The sequence below is a fragment of the Vombatus ursinus genome, unplaced genomic scaffold, assembly GCF_900497805.2.
Source record: "Vombatus ursinus unplaced genomic scaffold, bare-nosed wombat genome assembly UNPS02014807.1, whole genome shotgun sequence".
NCBI classification, from domain to species: Eukaryota; Metazoa; Chordata; class Mammalia; order Diprotodontia; family Vombatidae; genus Vombatus; species Vombatus ursinus.
Window position 1 is genome coordinate 46,946,271 of NW_020954585.1, and position 26,794 is coordinate 46,973,064.

The following is a 26,794-nucleotide window of genomic DNA, read 5'->3' on the forward strand; positions in this document are numbered from 1 at the left end:
ATTTTTCAGTTGTACAAAGTAAGGCATAAAGAACTAAAGTGTGATATAGCTATGGAAATTCTGAGTATCCAAACTGCCATTGACTTCATTGTGCCCTCAGTCTGTGTATACAGCTGAATATCCCTGAGAGAAATCAACAGAGCCCATCTTAGAGAACCCAGTAAAAATAAACAAACCCTCAGTGCTCAGCATGCCATACATAGACACTCAGTAGGATCCTGGATTGCTAAGTACCTGATAAAGGAACAGAACTGTTAAAAATAACCTCAGTGATTGCAACCTTGTAGCTGAGAGTCTGGCTCTGTGCAGTGGGTACCAAATAGAAACAAATTTCTTAACAGATAAGATCAACCTGTTCATGGCAGAATCAACTGGGCAGTTGAGGCATTCTGCTTGGAGCCCTTTGGAAGCCATGGTTTGGAGTAGAGACTGCATAGACAAGGAAGGTGGCAGATCATCTGCTTGTGGGGAGTTTGCTAATTTCTCTTGGTAGAGCCTGTGTCTCAAGTGCATTCCCTTAGACTTGCACACCTAGCCTGTAAAATGGGTGGAAGAGGAGCCATGTTCAAAGAGACCTAGGTCGAGGTAAATGCCAGCTGGGGAGTTATTCCAGGCTTTCTTGCTCTTGAGCTCTGCTAACCTCATTTTCCAGCCTGTGGGAAAAATCTGAGGAATGGCAAACTAGTTTACTTGGGGATAGGACTGATACTATTGCTCTTTGAAAGAGGCTTTTGGGAGGTGAAGAGGCTGGTATGGAGGAAATAATCACTCTAGTCCAGTAGGAGGTGACAGATCCTAGTTACTATGAGTGGCTAGGACTAACCAGGCTCCTCCCTCAGTATGTTATGGTTTCTTAGCAGTTTCTTTTCTCTTTTTATTTGTAGTCAAGGAAGAGAGACCGTACAGCATTCTAGAAGGTTTCTAGGACTTTGGTTATCTAGGTTTCTAGTACTGATATGATATGTAAAGGAGGGGAGGGCATTCTTTCCTGATGAGAGTTTAAAATAAGTTATTTTCCCACAGGCTCAAAAAATTTAGGGGGCGGCTAGGTGGTGTGGTGGATAGAATGCCGGACCTGAAATCAGGAAGACTCATCTTCCTGAGTTCAAATCTGGCCCCAGGCACTTACTAGCTATGTGACCTGAGGCAAGTCCTGTTTACCTCAGTTTCCTCATCTGTAAAATGAGCTGGAGAAGGAAACGGCAAACCACTCCAGTATCTTTGCCAAGGAAACCCCAAATAGGGTCACAAAGAGTCAAGACGCAACTGAAATGACTGAGCAACAAAAAATATATAGTGCCGATGTATAGTTTGGCCAATGGACAGTGAAATGGTAGAATGTTTCCTCATACTTAGACATAGGTCCTTTAAGTTTTTTGAGAAAATCTGTTGAAGAACTTTAAGCTTGGGCAACCACTCAGGTAATGTCTTTGTTGTCCTATGAAATAATTTCTGCCTTTTGGTCCCTTCTGTTGGGGAGGTCCAACCCCCTGGAAATTCTGTCTAGTGACCTGGTGTCCTTAGAATTTGCCCTGCCTGCTTTATGGAGATTATTCCAATTCAGCTTTCAACATCGATAGACATTTAATATTCTTCATATCTTAAGGAGTTGTTCTTATTTTGTCAAAGACCATCTGGCCCCCTTGGGAATGGGTTACTCTCAGAGCCCTTTAGAGACCCCAGCTCCAAAGGAGATACCAGTTGGGGCTTTGACATGCAAGAGCATCTGGAGCAGTGTCTGACTCAAGAAAATCTATAAAACCCCAGATTGTTAAGAAGGACTTGATGAAATGTTTGTGGGAGTGTTATTTAGCTACTTTGGATCCAAATTAGGGAGACAGTCATAACATTGGGAAAGTGATAGCATTGCTTCATATCCTATCATAAGCTTTGGAAACTGGATTCCTTTTCTCTTTTACACTTCAAATTCATAAACTTTTACACTAAATTTCTCTTTCATAGTCCTCTTCTTATTGGTATTCTGCAAGACATAATAACATAGATAGGGCTCTTAAAATGATTTTTGGTTGGCCTGCTCCTGGGTTTTCCCTTTCCTTACTCAAAGAGTTAAATGGTGGATTTTTTTGGCTATGTGGTTTGCTGTTTTTCATGGAAAAAGGATGTCTTCATAAAACTGAGGAGCCAGTGGTTTAGTGCAGAGAAAAAGGTCAGTTTCTTTAGTCATTTTTTTTTGTCTGAACCACCTCCAAGAGAAGAAAACCATAAATACTGTCAGGGAGATAATTCTTGGGTTTATGGCTTGAATAGGGTTTAGATCTTTATAGATTGTTAGCAACTTGCTAGTCTTATCATTTGACCCTCAACTCTCATACTTAGTAAGGAAAATTGTAGAATAAGGGAAGCTTTTGGGCATGAAAATGGAGTGGTGGGAAGCAGAGGCAGGATTTTTGAAAGTTAGACAAATAAATGTTATGATAATAGCAGACTCCAAAGAACTTAGAAGAAAAAATAGCAACAGCAAGAGGGCTAAGGAAAGGTTAAAATCAGCTTTTTAGCCTCTTGACCCACAGGAAATATCTGTGAGAAGAATTTTAAAAACAAAGATGTCATGTCCTGAGAGAGTTTAAAATACCGTTTTTTACAACCTAGAGAAGTTACCTAAAGTGTTAGTCTGAAACTTTTGTAAGAAGGAACTCTTATTTTACATACAGGTACATAAAAGAAAGAGATTCATCACATTGTTTATTTTATATGTTTCTGGCACATTCATTTTATACTTTTAGGCTTTTCTGGATCACTCTTCAGCCCTTGGTGCTGATTTATTTGGGCACTTAGAATTAGTCAGTTCTCAAATGTAGCCCAAACAATCGGTCATAGCCTGTGAACAGAAAGCAAGATTTGTCCTAGTCAGTGTCTCTGGAAGCCAGTATAGACTGTAGATGGATAGCAAGTGACTTGTTTGTCATCTTACAGTATGCGTGAGGTTATCTGATTGGTCTATAAAGCAATAGTGAAGATTCTTTGAAATGCCTGGCACACTAGTAATGAATATATTTCAATGAAGTGATCTGTGTTTCTGTGAAAATCCCTGAGATAAATATTTATAATTAAGCTGTTAATTTTGTTAGATCCAGTTCTTTTAGCCTTCTTGTCTACTCCTTTGACACCTCATAGTTATACAATAGATTTTGAATTGAGCTTTTCAGAAAGTCTTTCAGGGCAGAAAAGCATGAGTTAATGGAATTAAATAATGAACAACTTACCTTATATCCCAGGAGTACATTGGCCCCTCTATACCATATTCTGTGGTGTATGAATCCTGTGCTTTATTGGAATGCTGGACTCACACTTTCAAATAAGTTATTTGTACTTATACTGTCTAGCAAGAAATATTAATTTATCGTCATTCTGCAGGATTAGTTTATATAATTAAATGAGGTGAAGACCAGCAGAAGGGTTATTGTAGATGGGATTTAATACCCAACCAGCAGGATATTAACAACCAAATAAGTGAGCAGCAGCAAAACTTCTGCAGAAATCTGACATGAGATGGTTGCTGGCTGTACCTTTGTGGAAAAGCTCAGTTGGATAATGGAAAGGAATGTGCCGTTTGGCTACATAGGGAAAAACCAAGGGTGGGGCTGGTTTGGCAAGCTTGACAGGACTTTAGCTCCCTAGTGCCTTCATGTGTGCTGAGTGAATAAACAGTGCTCTGTAGAGCTGTTGGAATGAGCTTTCAGGATTAGGGATGAGGAGAGGTCACCAGTATCTACTTGGGATGAAAGTCCTGTGGGAAGGAAAACAGCAAGATCCGGATGCACATGGGATATATTGAGTTTCCATTAATATTTTAATAATTCAGGATTTGATTGTTCCTTGCTAACCACTTTATACAGTGTTCTTTTTTATTATCCAACACCAAGGTAGAGTTTCAGTTCTTCATTGGTGTTCTGGTTTAAGTGATTAAAGAACAGAATAGTTTCAAGGATCCTGTTGCATATTTGACATCCCAGTTTGACTTGAGAGCTGCCAGGAAAGAGCAGGAAGAGCCTTGGTTTTGCTTCTGACGCTACTACTAACTCCTTTTGTTAGGTTGGGAGCATCACATGATTTGGGGAGATGCCATCTCCCTTCTGAGAAGTAGAAATAACATCATCTGCTAAAACCTATGTGAAAGAATATAAATAAAAGAGAGGTTCCCCCCTCATTTATTTTTTAAAATATTCTAATTTGAAAGATTTGGTGGTTTCTTTTGAAACCTTTCATTGTATTTCTTTGGATCATATGTCCATAACTGAAATTTGTCTTTTTGGCAGTATTTCTCCTGATTTGGGTTAAAATCTGTTTTGTCCCTTACCCACTAGTAGGGTTATCTCATTACAAAAAATGCATGAGGTACAGATGGTACCCTATTTTGTTTACAATTTGCCTATTAGTTTCTTCTAACGAGCTGATACAAATTCGGTTTGGTCTGACTGTGGCCAAAACCACTTTCAGCCCTGAATTCTTTTTCACTCACCTTAGAGATGTTTACCCTTCCTTTCCTGTCCTCACACTATGTGTTGCTGTTTCCTTTTAGGTTCTAAGGAGTCACTGTTTTCTTCAACCATCACAGCCAGTGAGGAAGCCATGACAGTTTTAGAGGAAGTGATCATGTACACATTCCAGCAGTGTGTGTATTACATCTCTAAGGTATTGTCAGCTCATTTAAACTTCACAAGAGTTGAGGCTCTCCATTGGGTTGTGTAGGACATCTTCTTAACTTGTGTCCATCATACAGACACAAATTTGACACATAGTAGTAATTATGGAGAGAATGACCTAATAACAAGGTCCATACATCCTTGAAACTAACCCAGAGACTTTACTCTCCGTTCAGAAACCCTCTTTCTCATTAATCTCTTATGACAAAATTGAATCAGGGGCAATGTTCAGTTATACTAATTCTACTAGGACTCCTTTGGGCAACAAAGAAAGAAACAGACTCTACTTCTCTTCCTGATCTTTACTCTCTTGCCCCTCCCCCAATACCCTTATTCATTTGTGTTCTGTTGTTAGATCCTAATATGTATTTCCTCTTTCCAAAATTATGACATGCTCTTTAGATTCAGTGCATGAATGATAAGAAGCATAAAGCATGAACGAAGCAAAGATTGATTGGTTAATGTAGTTATGACCTATGTCCTTTCGCTACTGTAGCAGTAGGACAAGGACATTCTTGATAGCATCCTATACAGGACATATTTTTTGATGAAATTGAATTATTTGATCTGGAGTCAGTCATAGTTTTCTTTATAGAAAAATCTTTATAGTTCCTATTCAAGCAAAACTTCAGAGGGGAAATTATTTGACTATAGTCACCTATCTTTTGGAAAGAAACATTTATTCAGCTACATTCCTACCACCCCCCAACACCCTCAACCCTCCACAAGAATCTTGTTCCCACTTCATGTTAATGAAGAATCCTTTTTGGTATCTGTAAAAAAACTGATGACACTCCATCTATACCCATGAATTTACTCTCCCTTTGTGACTCAGTGTTTCTTTGATTCCAGAAAATTTCCCAAGTTCTATGGAATCATAGACTTATAGAACTCTAGAGTTGGAAGGATTTTCAGAGATCTAAGTCATGGCCACTCACTGCAGCAGTTGGAATGAGAGTTCTTTGTGTGATTTTTGAGTTTTAAAATAGGAAAAGAGACTTAATCTGCTTCTCCTACCCATTTCAATTCCTACATTTGACAGCAAATGCTTCTCCAAATGAGTGATTATGTGGTAACCCAGGATCTACACTGGAGATAGGAAGAGGAGGAATCCAATAGACAAGACTCATGTGTAGAAGAGATACATTAAGAAGATATTCTAAACAGTTGGCTAGAGGCTAGAGCAGGATGCTGCCATGTTCCTAATCTGTGTTCAGACTAGGGTGATGATAGACCAGTCCCCTCAAAGATCGCTTCCCAACTTTCTCTTTTTGTATAGGGAAAGTCTCTTTTCTTTTTTGGAGATGATTCTTCATTTGAGGGGGTATGAGGATGGGGATTGCTGGAGAGCAAGATGTTATCTGCCACCTCTACTTCCAGATCTGTTTTTTTGAATCTTTGAGTTCAGTAATTGGTTAAAGAGGGTGAAAGTATGGGACTGGAATAATTCCTACTTTACTTAAGGTTAGCTACAAAGGAGGATGTGCAAGATCTAATAAAGTGTAGTAGATTTTGCTGTAGCCCTTTATTTTAACTATGTGAATCTTTGTTTAAAGTGTGTTTTCTTGTAAACAACGTATTGTTTGATTCTGCTTTCCTCTTTTATGGGTGAGTTTATTTCGTTCAAAGCTTTGATCTTTAATTACATATTTATTTTTGTCTTGTTCTATTATAACATGCTCTGTGCTCAATGCAATTTACCTCTGCTTCCCTGACTCTTTTCTCTTTTCCTTGCATAGATACCAGTCACAGGACCTTACCTTTCTTTCTGCTTTTTGTCTCTCTTCTTTCTTTTACTTTCTTTCTTCTTCTTTCTTCCTCTCTCCCTTCCTTCTTCCCTCATTCTCCCCTCTCTCCCTTCCTGTCTTCTTCACCCACTTCCCTCCTTCTCTTGTTTTCTAGTTTTCTCTTTCTTTCCCTCGCTTCCATAGCAGATGACCCTCCTTTCACTGAGACTGACACCTTCCAAAGTAACTCTCCACAATCTGGAACTATGCCCAAAGGGCTGTCAAACTGTGCATACCCTTTGATCTAGCAATACCACTACTAGGTCTGTATCCCAAAGAGATCATAAAAAAGGGAAAAGGACCCATATGTATAAAAATATTTATAGTAGCTCTTTTTGTGGTGGCAAAGAATTGGAAATGAGGAGATGCACATCAGTTGGGGAATGGCTGAACAAGTTGTGATATATGAAGTTGTTCCATAAGAAATGATGAGCAGGCAGATTTCAGAAAAACTTGGAAAGACTTAAATGAATTGATGCAAAGTGAAATGAGTGGAACCAGGAGAACATTGTGCGATGACCAACTTTGACAGACTTAGCTCTTCTCAGCAGTACAGTCACCTAAGACAATTCCAAGGGACTCATGATGGAAAATGTTGATGTCCAGAGAAAGAATTATGGAATTTGGATGCAGATCAAAGCATACTATTTTCTCTCTTTTTTGTTTTTTGTTTTTTTCTTCCCTGTGGTTTTTCCATTTTGTTCTGATTCTTCTTTCACAACGTGACTAATGTGGAAATATGTTTAATATGATTGCACATGTATAGCCTATATCAGATTGCATGCCTTTTTGGAGAAGATGGGGAGGGAGAAGAAGATTTGGAACTCAAAATCTTGTAAAAGTAAATGTTGAAAACTATCTTTGCATGTAACTGGAAAAAATAAAATACTGTTAAATGGGGAAAAACAAAGTAACTATCCTATAATCCTTCCTTCTCTCCTCCTTTTAAAATTACTATGCTCTCTCTCTCTCTTCCTTATCACCTATCTCAGAAGATGAGCTGCTTATTAAAGTAGCTCATCCCTGCTGCTTACTAAAGGCATTTTATTTTTCTTTCTTTCTTTATTTTTGGTTTTCAGCATTCACTTCCACAAAATTGAGTTCCAAATTTTCTCCCCATGTCGTCCCTCCCCCATCCCAAGATGGCATGCATTCTGAATATCATTTCCCCTAATTTGCCCTCCCTTCTATCAAACCCCGCTCCCCACTTCTCTTACTCCTTCCCTTTCTGTTTTCCTGTAGGGCAGGATAGATTTACATACCCCATTGCCTGTGTATCTTATTTCCCAGTTGCATGTAAAAACAATGTTAGCATTTGTTTTTAAAACTTTGGGTTCCAAATTCTTTCCCATCCTCCCTCCACACCCACCCTCACTGAGACGGCAAGCAACTTGATATAGGTTATACATGTGTAGTCATGCAAGACACTTCCATAATAGTCATGTTGTGAAAAACTAACTATATTTCCCTTCGTCCTATCCCACCCCCCATTTATTCTATTCTCTCCTTTGAGAGTCCCTTCTCAAAAGTGTTTGCTTCTGATTACCCCCTCTCCAAATCTGCTGTCCCCCTTCTGTCATCCCTGCCTTCCTCCTGTTTTCCTGTAGGGTAAGATAGATTTCCATACCCAGTTGAGTGTATATGTTATTCCTTCCCTAAGCCAAATTTGATGAGATTCACTCATTCCCTCTCACCTCCTCCCTCTTCCTCTCCACTGTAAAAGCTTTTTCTTGTCTGTTTTATGTGACATAATTTACTCCATTCTACCTCTCCCTTTCTCCTTCTCCCAGTATAGTTCTCTCTCATCCCTTTATATATAAATATATATTTTCCCTCCAACTACCCTAATACTGAGAAAGGTCTCATGAGTTACAAATATCATCTTTCCATGTAGGAATGTAAACAGTTCAACTTTAGTAAGTCCCTTATAATTTCTCTTTCCTGTTTACCTTTTCATGCTTCTCTTGAGTCTTGTATTTGAAAGTCAGATTTTCTGTTCAGCTCTGTCTTTTCATTAAGAATGCTTGAAAATCATCTATTTCATTGAATTTCCATATTTTCCCCTGAAGGATTATACTCAGTTTTGCTGGGTAGGTGATTCTTGGTTTTAATCCTAGCTCCTTTGACCTCTGGAATATCATATTTCAAGCCCTCTGATCCCTTAATGTAGAAGCTGTTAAATCTTGTGTTATCCTGATTGTATTTCCACAATACTGGAATTGTTTCTTTCTTGCTGCTTGCAATATTTTCTCCTTGTCCTGAGAACTGTGGAATTTGGCTGTAATATTCCTAGGGGTTCTCCTTTGGGGATCTCTTTCAGGAGGTGATTGGTAGATTCTTTCAGTTTCTATTTTACCCTCTGGTTCTAGAATATCAGGGCAGTTTTCCTTGATAATTTCTTTTTTTTTTTTTTTTTAGGCAATTGGGATTAAGTGACTTGCCCAGGGTCAGATAATTTCTTGAAAGATGATGTCTAGGCTCTTTTTTTGACCATGACTTTCAGGTAGTCCAGTAATTTTTAAATGATCTCTCCTGGATCTATTTTCCAGGTCAGTTGTTTTTCCATTGAGATATTTCATATTGTTTTCTATATTTTCATTATTTCGGTTTTGTTTTATAATGTCTTGATTTCTCATAGAGTCGTTAGTTTCCATTTGCTCCATTCTAATTTTTAAGGAAGTATTTTCTTCAGTAATCTTTTGGACTTCCTTTTCCATTTGGCCAATTCTGCTTTTTAAGCCATTCTTCTCATTTCCTTTTTGGACTTTTGCCATTTGGGTTAGTCTTTTTTTTTAAGGTGTTATTTTCTTCAGTATTTTTTTGGGTCTCCTTTAGCAAGCTGTTGACTTGTTTTTCGTGATTTTCTTGCATCACTCTCATTTCTCTTCCCAGTTTTTCCTCTACTTCTCTTACTTGCTTTTCAAAATTCTTTTTGAGGTCTTCCATGGCCTGGGACCAATTCATATTTTTCTTGGAGGCTTTGGTTGTAGGAGCTTTGACTTTGTTGTCTCCTTCTGGTTGTATGTTTTGATCTTTTTTTGTCACCAAAGTTAGATTCTGTAGTCTGAGAGTTTTTTGCACTGTTTGCTCATGTTCCCAGCCAATTACTGGATTTTTAAACTCTTTGTTAAGGTAGGGCTTCCACTGTGGAGGATGTACTGTCCTAAGCTTCAGGGGTGCAGCTATTTTCAGAAATACTTCTAGGAACCTGTAAATTTTCAATTCTTCCAAGGTGGTATAATCAAAGGCGAGGTGTGTACTCCTTTCCCGGCCTGTGCTCTGGTATATGAGTGACCACAAGCACTCTTTTCTACCTTTGAGCTGTGAGGAAGATTACTTGTCCACTGCCACCACAAGCTCTACCACGCCATACTCCTCCTCCCCTTGGGACTGCCACCCGGGACTGCAACCCAGATCCAAACATGGACAAAAGCAAGAGAATCCTGCCTCAGCACCAGCAAAGAGATCCCTGCAATCCCCCTCTGATCAGCTGCTTGATCCCCTCACTGTCTGTGGGCCTAGAGCTCCAAAAGCAGCCACTGCCCTTGGGCTGCGCTAGGACTGAGCTCCTCTCTCACCCAGGTCCAACAGACCTTTCCTACTGACCTTTGAAGTTGTCTTTGGTGTTTGTGGGTTGAGAATCTGGAAACAACCACAGCTGCTAGTGATTCAGTCCCCTGAGACCTGCTTCAGGTTTGTTGAAGCCTGGTCTTGAACTGCATAGCCCACACTGAACTGCGCTCCTCTCCCAGCCCGACGCAAGAGACCTTTCCAATCAATCATCCAGGTTGTCTTGGGCTGGAAATTTGTTTCATGCTGTCTTTTTGTGGGTTCTGCTGCTCTCAAATTTGTTTAGAACCATTTTTTACAGGTATTTGGAAGGGTTTGGGGGAGAGCTTAAGCAAGTCACTGCTTTTACTCCACCATCTTGGCTCTGCGCCCCCACTAAACACATTTTAACCTCTCTGGCCTTGAACACATTCCTTCTTTACTCCTCCAAGATTTTTATTCTAGCCATTAATTTTCTTTCATATATCTTTTGTCTGTCTGTGTCTCCGCCTACTCTCTTTCCTACTTTCTCCTCACCTCTTCCTTTTCTGTTTCGCTATTGAGTTAAATGCATTTTTGTACCAAACTCTATGTGTATGTGTACACACAAGCATTTTTGACCAGTTCAGGTGAAATTTAGGTTGAAGGGTTTCCTGGTCCCTCTACCTTCCTCCTTGTTTGTTTAATCTTATACTTACATACCTCAATTATGTGAGATAAGTTCTACACCCTTCTTTCACAGTGTATTACCTTTTCTTCCTTTCCTTCTCTTAAATTAATCAAAATATAAAACCATTCCTAGGACCTCTATCTTATTTAACTCCCTTTGTGATTTCGGATGACATTAGGATCCTTGAGGAGGGGATATTTTTATTATTTCCCTCTATTAGAATATAAACACTTAATCTTTGTTTAGTTATTTCTTATTGCTCACTCACATATTACATTTTGTGTTTCTTTTTGACTCCTGTATTTCAAAGTTTCTACCCAGCTGTGGTCTTTTCATCAGGTCTATTTAGAAATTCTTTATTTTATTTAAAAAAAAAAACCCATCATAAAATTATACTGTTTTACTAGTTAAGTTATTCTTAGTTATAAGCCTTTTGCTTTTGCCTTCTAGGATGTTATTTTTCCATGTTCTCTGTTCTTTTACCTGCTATCTGCTATATCTTTGTGATCCTGTCTATGGTTACATGGTACTGAAACTTTCTGGCTTCTTGTAGTACTTTTTCTTTGACCTCAAAGCTCTGAATTTTGGTTATGATGTTCCTGGGAGTTTTCATTTGGGGGTTTCTTTCAGGAGGTGACTGGTAGATATCTTTCTAGTTTCACATTGCCCTCTGGTTCCAATAGACCTGGGCAGTATGCTTTCATAATTTCTTGAAACAAAATGTTTAGGCTTTTTTTTTTTTTTTTGGTCATGGCTTTTCAGATAGTCCAGTCATTGTTAAATGATTTTGTAATAAGATATTTTATTCTCTTTTTTCAGTTTTTTTTACTTTGTTTTAATATTTCTTTTTGATTTATTCAGATTCTTCAAAACTTCTGTTATTTAAGTAAGGTCTTGTACCACTAACCTCTGCTAAGTTGTTAATTCTCTTCCCACTCACATCTTTCCTTTGAAACTCCCTTTTTTTTTTTCAGTTCTTTACTCAGACACACTTATTTTTAAGCTTTTTTTTTTTAGCTTAAAAAACTGTATTCCTTTTAACAATTCTAGTTGACTGTGTTTTTCTTTGAGGTTTTGCGTAAAGATGTTTTAGAGTCATTCTCTTAATCTGGGTTTGTCTTGAGCATCCCTGTCTCCTTAATAACTCTTTATTGTGAGAATCTTTTTTTTTTATTCATTCTTCCAGTTTTGTTTCCCAAGTTGGACTTCTTATTAGGACTTGGTTCTTGGGCCTGGGTGATAGAACTGTAGGCTTGCCCTTGGTTTGCACTCCAGTAGGCTGTCCCTATCTGGGGATTTGTCCCCAGTCTCTGTGAGCTGGCTGGAAAGCTCTTCAGAATCAGAGTAACAGAACAGGATGTGTTCCCTCTTCATCTGAGCCCCTTGCCCTAGTTACTTAGCTTCAGGCCTCTGATAGACCTGGGAGCTGAATATGACAGGACCTCTGGGTTAGCTGCAGAGCTGCTCCTGCTTCTGCTATTGCTCCTTTTCAGTATAGACTCAGGCCTTCAACGAGTTCTTGCTCTGGTATGAAGCTGCAGGTCAGCTACTTCAAGCTGGATTTTTCTTTGTACACTGGATATAGATCAGTGACCCAATTCTGGGGTCAGAGCAACAGAGCTGCCATTGGCTCCTCTTCTTGCTCTTTACATATTGTTGGGTCCATCCCTGCTAGATCTTCAACTGCTTCTCATCCTAGTACATAGTTTTAGTTGGAAGGTTGTACTCTGAACCCTCTTGGCTAGACCCAGTCCCCAGTGCTTGCAGACTTTTATCTATCTCCTTGTGCTGATCTAGACAGGAAAAGTGACTAAAGAGAAACATGAAAACATCCAGCAATTGAAGCTACATCTGTATAAAGGCTAGTAGCTAAATGTGTGTGTATGTATGTATAAATCATTGTAACTGCCTCTTAGTTGCCTGTCCAGTGTCTGGAAAGTGACCATGAATTTATTCGTTCAATTTTATTCTTTCAAGTGAGGATCAAAGGCCTTATGGAAATGTTAATAGTTTTTTTTCCTTCAAGGATCTACATGAGGATGCTAATTTCAGATTCTAAAAGGGGGAGAGAGAGACAATAAACTTCTAATATATAAAAAAAGAATTTAAACCACAAAAATCCAAGCAAAGGGAGAAAGTATTATATGTTATATAATTTATATATATTAATAGAATATGCATAAATATGTATAGGCATGTATACATTTCCTGATAAATAATATCAGCTTGCTGATATTATTTATTGATTTCATTGATTATGATTTTCATTCCCCAGTGGGAGACAGGCTGGTTTGCAGTTAGAAAATTTGGTCATAGAAATTACTTACCAGACACTGTGATATGAATTGAGGCAGTCATAATTTAATGGGTCCTTCACCAAGATTATCTATTTTAGTCTCCTTTGTAACTATGTTAACTCTGACTTAACTCTTCAGGAATTATAGGAAAAGCAGTAGTTGCTTTGGGGAAAATATTTTCAGAGGTGAAACACATTTTGGAAGAAACTGGATCCTGTGAGGGTTGAGGACAGTAAATTATTCTTCCTTTCTGGATCCATTCATAATGGGAAGATTTAATAGATCTGTGATGGTATGTCATTGAACCATGGCATATTAGCTTTGACCAGTAAGTTCAAATTTCATTACTAAGCCTTTTCATTTCTCTGGCCACACCCAAGCCATGATCTGTACTCATTTGAGACGTTCTTTTTTCGCAACTAAGTATCTTGAATCTCTTACATATCAGCCAGCTGCCTGAGTAATGTACATAATACCGCTTTACAAGTAAACAGGACCTCAGTCTGGGAAATCAGGGTTGCGGAGTTTAGTCGTATAGCAAGGTGTCTAGACAGACCACCTAAGAATATAGATGTGCAGCAGTGGTGACCACTTTCACCATCAGTACTGTCGTTTACAAATTTCTCAACTCTCGATTGCCTGTTACTAGAGCAGAGGCAGCAGCTGCTAGAGTAGCTTTTGACAGCTTTTGTTCTGCCTCCCCTTGGGTCTAATAGTTTAACTTTAATTTCTGCAAGATATTTTTGAATAGCAAAGAACTGGAAATAAAGGGGGTACCTATCTATTGGGGAATCACTGCATGAATGTAATGGAATATTACTGTACAATAATTACTATACATGACAAAATGGATGAATTCAGAGAAACCTAAGATGACCTGTATCAATTGATGCAGACTGAAGTGAGTGAAACCAGGAGACCAGTTTATACTTAACAAAATGTTTTTTCTGGGAACTAGAAATAAATTGAAGGAGAAAAGTCCTAATTCCTCTTTTCCTGTTCCTGTCCCTCTTTGTGTCCTGTCTAGTTGTACATCTGTCAAAAAGGTAGCAAGCCAAAAATAAACCCTCTTCTCTCTTGAGCCAAGTCCAAGAGCACTTTAACAGCCAGGGTAGGCTGTGGAGCAACTTGGACACAGAGAACAATCAAAAATTGACAGACCTTATTGTGATAAATCTGTTTTTATTTGTTCAAGTTTTCCATGCTTAGAAACCACCCAGAGGTAAACATTTAGTTTTAGTTGGCCAGACCTCTGGCAGAGGCATATCTCAATCTGTAGGAGCTTCTCAGCAGGAATATTAAAGGACAGAAGGAAATTATGAAGCTCTTGAATCTGCATGGGGTTGAGTTTCTCATTTAAACCAGGTTCCTGGACCAGCTGGCTCTCTTAAGGACCAGCTTGCTATCGGACTGAGTCCAGAGTATGGTAACCAACTTAGGGAAGGGATAAAAAGGCTTCCTTTTAGCAGTCCTTAGGAAAGAAGTTTCATGGCCTGAATTTCTTTACCAAGCAGATAGATTGGGAATATAGAAATTAGGTCTCATTTGACTGGGAAGAAGCATGTTTCCATGAAAAGTGTAGTTAAAACTTATACTGTGACTTGGCTTCACCTGTTTATAATGGGGTTTAGGGTCTTACTAAGAATCTTACTAGGAATTAGGATTTTTACTTTTTGATTCACATGTAAATTTTTTCCCTTTCTCCTGATTCCTTTGGGGTACCAATCAAGAGACTGGGCTCTTGGGATACAAAGACAAATGTAGATGGCATCTGCCCTCAGGGAGCTTAAATTCTGTCAGGGGAAACAATGTTGATAAATGTAAGTATATGTAAAATAAGTATAAGGTCATTTGGTGGGGGTATCATGATACCTGGTTTTTCTTTCCTCCATAGTAGCTGAATTGAATACCATTTATACCAACTGATAATAAAACATAGTTGTTCTTTTCTTTGTTAGCTCTGTGGCATGGACTCTGGTGGATTTCTTATTTGTTTTGTTTTTTTCTTTTTAATAGTATTTTTTCCCATTTACATGTCAAGACAATTTTTAGCATTCATTTTTACAAAATTTTGAGTTCCAAATATTTTCTCTCCCTTCCTCTTCTCCTCTCTTCCTAAAATGGTAAGCAGTTTTATATAGGTTATGCATGTGCTGTCATGTAAAACAAATTTCCTTATTAGTCACAGTTGTGAAAGAAGAAACAGATCAAAAGGAAAAAGACCATGAAAAAGAATAAAGTAAGCAAAAAAAAAAAATATGCTGTGATCTGCATTCAGAATCCATCAGTTCTTTTTCTGGATGTGGATAGCATTTTTCTTCATGATTCCTTTGTATTTGTCTTGGATCACCGTGTTGCTGAGAAGAGCTGAGTCTTTCATAGTTGATCATCCCACAATGCTGCTGATACCGTGTACAGTGTTTTCCTGATTCTGCTCATTTCACTTTGCATCAGTTCGTACAAATCTTTCCAAGTTTTTCTGAAATCTGCCTGTTCATCGTTTCTTACTGCACAACAGTATTCCATTACATTCATATACCACAATTTGTTCAGCCATTTCCCAGTTGATGGGCATCCCCTCAGTTTCCAATTCTGTGCCACCATGAAAAGGGCTGCTGTAAATATTTTTGCACTTGTAGGTCCTTTTCCCTTTTTTTGTGATCTCTTTGGGATTCAGACCTAGTAGTGATATTGCTAGATGAAAGGGTATGCAGAGTTTGGTTGCCTTTTGGGCATAGTTCAAATTGCTATCTAGAATGGTTGGATCAGTTCACAACTCCACCAACAGTGAATTACTGTCCCAATTTTCCCACATCCTCTCCAACATTTATAATTTCCCTTTTTTGTCATGTTAGCCAATCTGATAGGGATGAGGTGGTACCTCAGGGTTGTTTTAATTTGCATTTCTTTAATGAAAGTGATTTAGAGCACTTATTCATATTCCTACTATATATTATATAGCTTTGATTCCTCTGAAAACTGCCTGTTCATATCCTTTGACTGTTTATCAGTTGGGGAATGACTTGTATTCTTATAAATTTGACTGTTTTTTATATATTTGAGAAATTAGGCCTTCATCAGAGACACTTGCTATAAAGATTGTTTCCCAGATTTCTGCTTTCCTTCTAATCTTGGTTGCATTGGTTTGCTTGTACAAAAGCTTTTTTAATTTAATATAATCAAAATTATCTGTTTTACATTTCGTAATGCTATCTCTTGTTTGGTCGTGAACCTATAACTCACTTAATTTCTCCTTTAAGAATTTGGATTCTATACCGCTTGGTGCATATATGTTTAGTATTATTGATATTACTTCTTTGTCTGTGGCAGGGCCTCTTAAACTTTTTTCCCTTGCAGCAGCATTTGTTGGCGTTATGTGGCCTGAGGGCATGCACAGTGCAAAGTGTGCATGCTTTGTGTTCAGAACTAAGGCTGTAATGAAGTTGCACGAAGCAACATGGGCAAGCACTTGCCAGAAACACCTTGTATTGATTACAGGTTTGATTTTGAATTAAGTTTTGGTTTCTTTTCCCTTTTTCCTTTTTAGGCTTTCTTAAAAATTCTTTATTTTAGATTACATTATCTATCTCTTGTTTTTATTTTGGGATCTCTTTCCTGAGGTGATCAGTAGATTCTTTCAGTGCCTATTTTGCCCTCTGGTTCCAGGATATCAGGGCAGTTTTTCTTGATAATTTCTTGAAAGATGCTGTCCAGGTCCTTTTGATTATGGCTTTTAGGTAGTCCAGTGATTCTCACATTGTGTTTCCTGGGTCTGTTTTCTAGGTCAGTTTTTCGTTTTTTGGGGTTTTTTTTTTTTTTTTTGGCTAGGCAATGGGGGTAAGTGTCTTGCCCAGGGTCACACAGCTAGTAAGTGTTATGTGTCTGAGGCCGAATTTGAACTCAGGTCCTTCTGAATCCAGGGCCAGTGCTCTATCCACTGTGCCACTTTGCCCCGTCAGTTGTTTTTCCAGTGAGGTATTTTACATTTTTTTCTATTTTTTCCTTCTTTTGAATTTGATTGATTCTTACAATGTCTCATAGAGTTATCACCTTCCACTTGCCCAATTCTAACTATTAAGAAATGGTTTTCCCCAGTTAGCTTTTGTACTTCCTTTTCCATTTTGCCAGTTGTACTTTTTAGGGAGTTGTTTTCTTCAGTGGATTTTTATATCTCTTTTTCCAATTGACCAATTCTGCTTTTTGAAGTCATTTTCTTTTTCCAAGCTGTTGACTCTTTTCATAATTCTCTTGCATCATTTCATTTCATATCCCAGCTTTTCTTCTACCTCTCTTACATGATTTTTATGCTCCTTTTTGAGCTCTTCCATGAGTTCTTTCTGGGCTTGAGACTACTTCCCAGTTTTCTTCTGGGTTTTTCTCATTAGGTGTTTTGACATTGTTGTCCTCTTCTGAGTTTGTATCTTGGTCCTTTTTGTCATCATAATAATTCTCTATGGTCATAGTCTTTTTTTGTTGTTTTTTGCTCATCTTTTTTGGCTTTTTTCCTTTCTTTTAAATTTGCTCTCTGCTCCCAGGGTGGCAGGGGCACTGTCTCAGGCTTCTTGTGCCAGTTGCTGTAGGCCCTGGCTGTTTACCTAGTGCTGTACTGATGTTGCCCTGAGGCTCACAGGGGACCCTTGTGTCTGGTGCTGCCCTGAAGGGGTGTGGGGGGGGAATCGCTAGCACTGCTGGAGGCCATAGAGGTCTGGCAGCTTACCTGGTGCTGGTCTGGGGCCCTGGTGCTAGTGTGTGCTGAGGCAGGTGGGGTGTTTCTGCATTTCCCCAGGGCTACACTGAAGCACCTAGAGGTCTGGCTGCTGGAAGCTGCCTGTTTGCCTGGGGCTGTGCTGAAGCATGTGGTGGTTCTTGGAGCTGGAGTCTGCGGGTTCCCTTAGCTAGCTATGCTTAGGCATGTGAGGTGTCCTAGTGTTGGCATTTGCCTGCTCCACTATACTGGGGCTCAGGATGTCCCACTGATTTCCTGAGGTGGGGCTTGCTGCTGGCTTGTTCAGATGCTTCCTATCCTGGTCTGTGCTCCCTTTTTGCTCAAGTAAGATAGACCTTTCTTGCTGATTTTCCAAGTTTCTTGGGCTAAAAGATTGTTTCACTCCGTCTTTTTGCTGGTTTTGTTGTTTCAGGATTTGTTTTGAGGTGCTGTTTTGTGGTTGTTTGGAGGTGAATATGGGAGAGTTAGGGCGATCTGTTACTTACTGTCTTGGCTCCTGGAAGTCGAAACCTGACTGGTGGATTTCTGAGTGATGTTTTTTCCTTTGAAATCAGGTAGAACATGTTGGTATTTTCTTACATTTCTTTTTCCATTTCTCCAAAAGAGCTGCTTGGCTAGGGTCACAAGATTACCAAAAGTGCTCAGTAAATTTTATTTATACCAGAGGTTCCCAAAGTGGGTGGTACTGCCCCCTAGGGGGCTCTGGAATGATCCAGGGGAGTACTAGTAGCTTCATGTGCAATTGGGGGCCTTTAAATAAAAATAAGGGGGCAGTGGAAGCATAAGGAAAGAAGAGAAGATAGGAAAATTTTGAAAAGCTGTTGTACATGTTTCATCTGTTGTGTAAGAGTTAAAATCCTATTATTTTACATTATTTTCCAAATAAACACACAGAATGCAAGTTATAACCACCAATCAGTAGTCAAGTACACAGACAGGTCTTAACAAGTAAGTGTTGGCAGGCAAGCATGTTGTGCATTGTCAGGAAGTCCAGCATGCATCAGCAGGAATATGTGTGTATAATGACTTGTTTACAATATGATACCATGTGGTTACATGATGCAATATTGAGTCATCAAAATTTCAATGCAGGAAAATACCACAAATTTATAATAAATTGCTACATTTAAGATGTGTCATTTAAAAATTTTTATAATTTTTTGAAATGACACAAATTTTAAAAAAACTGTTAAATGGTTAAAGATTTCTAGGGTCGCACTAAGCAGTTTTTTTTTTTTTTAAGTGGGTGGTAGGCCAAATAAGTTTGGGAACCTCTGAGTAGAAAATTGAAAAACTCAAATATTAATCAGTAAATTAAGCATCTACTGTGTGCCAGGCACTGTGCTAAGCTCTGGAGATACAAAGAGGCAAAATGTAGTACCTGTCCTCAAGTAGCTTACAATCTAATGAAGGAGACAACGTGCAAACAAATATATGCAATGCAAACTATATGTAGGATAAATAGGAAATAATTAACAGAGAGAAGGTACTGAAATTAGGAGACATTAGAGAAGAATTCCAGTAAAACATGGGATTTTAGGTGGAACACTGTCAACTGAACTGGAACTGGTTAATCTGTGGGTGGTGAGACCCAAATAAAACAGGCTAGACAGGAGAGTCAGGAATCAAACAAAAGTTTAGTTTCAAAGTGAGGAAAATGCTTTTGAGTGGAAGTCCTCTTGAGAACAAGGGCATATGGCTTATGGCAGGGGTAGGGTTTTCAAGCATGAAAACCACAAAAAGGCAGGACCCAACACAGTTATTCTTAGGTCTTGAGTAGAAAATTCCCACTGTTGGCATTTTTTGGGATAGTACAGGGATTCTTGGATCCTGTGGGAACAGTCTCTAAGTTATTAGAATTATTTTATTTTATTTTATTTTTTTGCGGGGCAGTTGGGGTTAAGTGACTTGTCTAGAGCCACACAGCTAGTAAGTGTTATGTGTCTGAGGCCGGATTTGAACTCAGGTCCTCCTGAATCCAGGGCCAGTGCTCTATGCACTGCACCACCTTGCTGCCCCAAGTTATTAGAATCATTGAGCCCTGTGATTGCTTCAAGTTTAAAGGATCATTGAGCCTTGTGATCATTCATTGGGGTACAGAACCAGAGTTAACGTGGTGGGAATAGGAGTGTTAACACCTGGTTCAGTTCACTTAGCAGTTACAGGTTCAGGGATTGTTCAGTGTCAGGAGATGTGATTGATCACTTTTTGCTGCAGTATGTCAGCTACAGTGCCAGCTCTCAGGTCCCTGGGAAATAGAAAAACTCCGCCAAATCTAAATAGTTAGTATAATATCAAAGCAACACAAAAATTACATGATTTTGCCAGAGGGTGAGATCATCCAGAAGGTAAGTGCAAAGGATTGTTGTTATGCCAAGTTCAAGAGACAGCTTGCTTACTAGGCCTTAACTCTGGAAGGCCGGATGTCTTCTAGTATCTTGACCACACAGAGGAAGCCAAGGAAGTCAGTGGGCAGAGTTTGAGGAGGAAAACCTTGTGGGACAACCAAAGAAAATGTCCAGAGTGGAGAAATGGAATATCTTGTTCATAAAACAGCCAGATGGCCAGTGTCACTGGATCAAAGGGTATATGGTGGGGGGAGTAAGATGTAATAAGACCAGAAAGGTAGGAGAGGACTAGGTTATAAAGGTCTTTGAATGCCAAATAGCATTTCATATTTGATCCTAGAAGTGGTAGGGTATCTGCTGGAACTTATTGAATAGAAGATGTGACAGGGTCCTACCTGTGCTTTAGGAAAAATCACTTAGGTGGCTGATTAGAGAATGGATTAAAGTAGGGACAGACTTGAGGTAAGAAGACCCACCAGCAGGCTGTTGAGGTAGCCTAGGCATTCACGTTAAGGAAGTTTGCATTGAGTGGTGTAAGTGTCAGAGGAGAGAAAGGATGTGTGTGAAAGATGTTGGGGATATGAGCTAAATTATATAACCAAATAAGCTGCTTCTTTATTGGCATAGTATTTTTCTAAGCAATGCTCTGTGGAACTTCCATACTTTTGATGACATAAATGTTTTCTCCATCCTCTCTTTGGTATCAGACTTTATCCCCTCAAGCAAGCCACATGGTACCCTTTGCCTACTTTGAGTCTAGTTGATCAAATAGATAGCCTCTTGGCAGGGATTCAGTGTTGGAAATAACAACTTGTCTCATTTTATTAATTGTTTATGCCAGATGAATAGTGAAAGAGCAATAAAACAGCATTTATATTTCTACTGATGTACCTCATGAGGGGAGGACAGGTTAGTAAGAATTTCATTTAGGTTACTCAGTTCAGGGTATTTATTTATATGGTTTGGTTCAACTCAGTAGAAGGAAATGCTTCTGCTTATCCCAGGATTATAACATTGTAATTAGAAATTAATGTTGGGAAATCCCATTTAAGTATGCTCTTTTTTTCCCCTGGAAAATCAAACTTAGATCCTTCTCTCCTGTCATGACAACTAGTGGAATATTCCCTAGCTCCTTTTCCCAGAATACATCTCTCTGTTGTGCTAAATCTATGATTTATTTTTCTGAATTCCACCTCTCACTCTATCAATATGCAGTTATTAAACGATTTCTATGTGCCAGACTGTGTTCATGGTGCTGCGGATGCAAGAACAAAGAAGGAAACAGTCCCTGCTCTCAAGGATTTTACAGTCTAAATGAGAGAGAGGAGTATATATGTACAGCACATGCACATGCATTCATATACATATAGTGAGTAATAGCTAGTATTTATATTGCATTATATAGTATTTAAGGCTTGTAAAATGCTTTGCAAATATTATCTCATTTTATCCACATAACCAGCCTGGGAGGTAGGTATGAATACCCGTCTTATAGATGAAGAAACTGAGGCTGAGAGAGGTTAAGTGACTTGCCCAGGGTCACATAGCTATTAAGTATCTGAGGAAGGATTTGAACTTCAGTCTTCCTGACTCCATGTCCCAGCATTCTATCTACAATACCATCTATCTACATTATGTACAATTATAGGATTAAATATAAGTAGTTTGGGAGTGAGAACCCTAGAAATTGTATGTGTTGGAGACGGAGGTGTGAATTAAGAAAGATTTCATGCAGAAAATAGTGCTTGAGTTGATCTTTGAAGAAATTTAAGGTTAGGCTAAATCTCAACAATTTGTTTATAGGCAGGTTGAAAAAGTTGCTTATGTTTCTTCTCCCCTCTGCAGTCTCTGTACGTCTCTCTGCCCATTCTGCTGGAGTGTATCCCTTTCCAGAAGGAGAACCGAGAAAGTTGGTGCTCAGCCCCGCAACTGCCTGAGGAGCTCCGACGTATTGTGTCCATCTATCAGGTCACCTTGGACCTCCTCCGGCAGTATGAGGTTCACCCAGAGATTGCCTCCCAGATGTTTGCCTACCTCTTTTTCTTCTCCAACACACTGCTCTTCAACCAGCTCCTGGACAAAGGTGAGGTGGGGTATGAGAGGGTCTGTTCCCCCAAGGGTATTTGATTTCTTTTCTTCCCTCTTAACCTGTGGACTGCACGAAAACATTAATGAGAAGTGTCTTCTTAACCCATGGCCTTTTCAAATGCTTCCCATTTCTAATACTTGTCAAATGTATAAAGAGCAGAGTAAGAAGGGTGGGAGTGGTATAGGTTAGGCATTCAGCAGAACTTTCTGACCACAAAGATGTGAGATTTGAGAATTTATTGCTGAAAAGGTGTGTGGAGGGACAGCTAGGTGGCGCAGTGGATAGAACACTGGCCCTGGAGTCAGGAGGACCTGAGTTAAATTTGGCCTCAGACACATAACACTCACTAGCTGTGTGACTCTGGGCAAGTCACTTAACTCCACTGCCTAGCAAAAAAAAAAATATACGTGGAGTTGTCTTCTCTGGAATTATTGGTGTATTCCTTTTAATATTCCCAATTACGCCCAGCCAAGCATCTGCCTTGGATTATTATTCTATTTGACACCTTCACTCCTACATACCTGTTCCTGAATGAAGATATAGAAAATCATGCAACTTCTCTGACTGGGTCTTTGATAAATTGTATTACACAACTTCAGTTTGGGCAATCCTGCTGTACCTGTTCTATCATCTTACTATCCTGCTCTCCACAGTGGCTCTTCTAAACCTTCTCAGAGCTCTTATGACTCCTTTCCCTGTACCCTCTCAGCCAAGAATTCTGCCTTATATTTTACAGGAAATTAAGGCCATTTACTGTGAAATCTCTCTTCTCCCTTCTTCTTCAACTCTTATTGTTCAGATGCCTTCTGCCACTATTCTTCTCCTTCACCTAGCTTTCACACAAGTAAGTAGCTCTCCAAGACTAACAGCCCCTCTAACTGTAGAAGCAATCTCTTTTCCAAAAGATTACCCTGTCTGTCATCTCCACTCTTTCAATATTTTCATTCTCTCCCTGTTGCAATAGGTGCTTCCACTTTATCTTCTCTCAGTCCTTTCTTAGTGTCTTACAGTCTGGTTTCCGACCTTATTCCACCAAAACTGCCCTCTCCAAAGTTACTAATGATCTCATAGTTGCCAAATCCAGTGGCCTTTTCTCAATCCCTCATTCTCCTTGACCTGCAGCCTTTGACACTGTTCATCACTTTCTCATCAATACTGTCTTCCCTCTAGGTTTTCAGAATGCTACTCTCTGTTGGTTCTTCTCCTGCTTATCTGAGCACTCCTTCTCTGTCACCTTTACTGGATCCTCTTCCAGCTCACAGCCTCTTACTCTTGGTGTCGCTGAGGATTCTATCCTGGGCCTTCTTCTGTTTTCCCTTTATATTGCTTCACTTAGTGATGTCATGCAGTCTTATGGATTTAATTACCATCTCTATGTTGATGAGTCTTAAATCTACCTATCTTGCCCTAAGCTCTCTGCTGACCTCCAGTCTCCCACCTCCCACTACCTTTCAGACGTCTCAAATTGGATGTCCAATAGACATCTTAAACTCAGTATGTCTAAAACAAATCATTATCTTTCCCCCTAAAGGCTGCCCCCTTTGCCCACCTTTCCTGTTGCTGCAGAGAGCAACACCATCCTCCTAGTCCTTTAGGCTTGCAACCTAGGAGTCGTCCTGACCTCACTGTCTCTCAGCCCCCATATCCAATCTGTTGCCTAAGGTTGTTGATTGCACCTTTGTAACATCTGTCAAATGCTTCCCTTCTCTCCTCTAACTCTGTCACCTCTCTATACAGGCCCATATCATCTCATGTCTGCATTATTGCAATAGCCTGCTCGTTGGTCTGCCTCCCTCAAGTCTTTCCACACTCCAATTCATTCTTCACTCAGTCACTAAAAGGAAGGAGCTGTGTTGCCCAACTGGCCAGTACCAGTTGGGTCCCCAGTGAGGCAGCTCCTACTACTACTTACAGATGTTGTTGTTTGTCTTTCCTTCTCAAAGAGGACCATGACATCAGGGAGGTGATGTCATGACTTGCAAGTGAATTGGATTTAAGTGAGGGAGGGCTGTGCAAAGTCACCAGTCTCACTTTCTCCTCTGGAGCCATCTGGGTCCAGTGGCAAGATATGGATCAGGATGACTGGAGATTGGTTCAGAGTGAATGTAAATAGCAGTTGTTTCTGTTTTGTCCAGAAACCCTAAGGGTCTTCCACTCCCAAAATGATTTTTTTTTCTTTTTGACTAGGTAAAATAGGCTGTTCTCTGCCTCATTTCTTACCTAGTCTTAATCACTGCATAGGTGTTGGCTCAGTGAAGACTACTTAGCTTAAAAAAGTCAAGGTCTCCTGCTGTATCCAGGGTCAAATGATAGCCAACCATTGAAATTTTTCTGGGCTAAATAGGGGCAGGATGCAGTCAGGGAATGCATACATGTTGAGACTTAAGGAAGTTCTGTTTTAGGGAGCCAAGATGGTGGAGTAACAAGTCGCTCTTACCCTCCCTTATTGGCTTCTGAAAGCCCAGAAAATATTGCCCCAGGAAAAACCCTGGAACAGCTGAGCAAGCAGAAAGATAGGGTGCAGCGGTCTTGTAGCCCAGGAAGCCTGGGAGAATAATGGGAAAAGCCCCTCTTGCTCTGGGAGCGGGGGAGCAGTACAGGACGATGCAAGCCCCACCTCAACATACCAAGGGGAGATTCTGAGCCCCAGGGTGGCCAACACCAGGACCCCCCCACCCCAGAGTACCTCAGTACAGGCAGTGGAACTGGTAGACACCAGCTCAGAAAACCACCACTTGTGACAGAGTTCTCCAGCAGCCATATCTCCTGGTGCTTCAGCACAATTCCAGGAACCACAGCTCCAGGAAGCAAAGCTCTAGGCTGACAGCAGCTAAACATTCAAGTGCAAGACCCAGGTGAGCAGGCGTCCCCCAGAGGCCAGACTCCCCATCCCCATCCCAAGAGCTTTAGTGTTGCATCCCCAGCCCAGTACCAGGTAAACTACCAGAACCCTACAGCCTCCAACTTCTAGCCCCTGAGGCCCCAGCTCACAAAGCCAGTGACTAGGTCCCAGTCTCCTAGTACAAGAACTTTGAGTCAGTGCCTTCTGTGCTCCAGCAAGAGAGCTCAACTTTTTTTAAAAGTCAGGAGATAGGCAAACACCATGAGCAAAAAGCAGAAATGGACAACAACCATACATTCTTATTATGGAGACAGGGAAGGTCAAGGCACAAATTCAGAAGAGTACAACATTGTCAATATACCTACATCCAAAAACTCAGAGGGGAATATGAACTGAATATGAACTGGTCTCCAGCCCAAAAAGCCTTCTTGGAAGAGCTCAGGAAGGATTTTAAAAGTCAAATAAGAGAAGTCGAAGAAAAATTGAGGCAAGAAATGAGAGGTATGTAAGAGTCAATAGCTTGGAAAAAGGACAAAAATTAACTGTAGAAAACAAGTCCCTAAAAATACAATTGGCCAAATGGAAAAAAAGTATAATGAAGAAAACAGCTCCTTAAAAAGTATAATTGGCCAAATGGGAAAGGAGGTACAAAATCTAAAAGAAGGAAACAATTTGTTAAAAATTAGAATTGGGCAAGTGGAAGCTAATGACTCTGAGAGATCAAGAATCAGTCAAACACGAATGAAAAAATACAAGAAAACATAAAATACCTCATTGGTAAAATAACTGACTTGGTAAATAGATCCAGGAGAGACAATTTAAAAACTACTAGTCTGCCTGAAAACCATGATGAAAAAAAGAGCCTGGACAGCATCTTTCAGGAAATCATTAAGGAAGACTGGTCCTAGAACCAGAGAGTAAAATAGTCAAAGAAAGAATCCACTGATCACCTTCTGAAAGAGATCCCAAATTGAAAACACCAAGGAATATAGTAGCCAAATTCCAAAAATACCAGGTCAAAGAGAAAATACTGCAAGCAGCCAGAAAGAAACAATTTAAATATCATGGAACCACAGTCAGGATTATGTAGGACCTTGCAGCTTCTACATTAAAAGATTGTAGGGTGTGGAATACAACATTCTATAAGGCAAAGGAGCTTGGATCACAACCAAGGATCAACTACCCAGCAAAACTGAGCATAATTTTTCAGGGTAGGAGATGGACATTCAACGAAATAGGGGACTTCCAAACCTTCCTGATGAAAAGAGCAGAGCTCAACAGAAAATTTGATCTTCAAATACAAGGCTTAAGAGAGGCATAAAAAGAACAGGAAAGAAAAAAAAAACATGTTATTAATAAGAGCAAACTGTTTACATACCTACAAGGGAAGATGACACTTGTAACTCTTGACAACTGTATTGTTATTATGACATTTAAAAGGGATGTACATAGAGGGTGTGGGTATAAGTTGACTTTGATGTGATGATAAAAAAGTCTAATTAAGTGGTGAAAAGGAATTGTACTGAGAGAAGAGAAAAGAAAGAGGCAGACAAGGGTAAATTTCATCACATGAAAAGGCACAAAAACCTATTCCAGTACAGGAAAAGAAAGGAGAGAGATGAGCATTGTTTGAACTTTACTCTCATCAGATTTAGTTCAAAGAGGGAGTAACATAATCAGTTAGATATAGAAATCTAACTTACCCTATAAGAAGTAGGGAAAAGAAAAGGGAGGGGGTGAATAGAGGGAAGGAAGAAGTCATAAGGGTAAAGGGGAAGAAAAGGGAAGAGATTGATAGAAGGGAGGGCAGACTGAATGAGGC

The 26,794-nt window shown here is 39.6% G+C and overlaps 1 protein-coding gene across 1 annotated transcript in view; it reads left to right on the top strand.

The window, feature by feature from the left end:
• RADIL (Rap associating with DIL domain) overlaps positions 1-26,794 on the top strand; it is a 113,827-nt gene that overhangs the window by 66,498 nt on the left and 20,535 nt on the right. The window contains exons 7-8 of the mRNA XM_027874652.1: positions 4,541-4,653; positions 21,887-22,124. Of these exons, the coding sequence (XP_027730453.1) occupies positions 4,541-4,653; positions 21,887-22,124 (351 nt within the window). The remainder of the gene's footprint in view (positions 1-4,540; positions 4,654-21,886; positions 22,125-26,794) is intronic.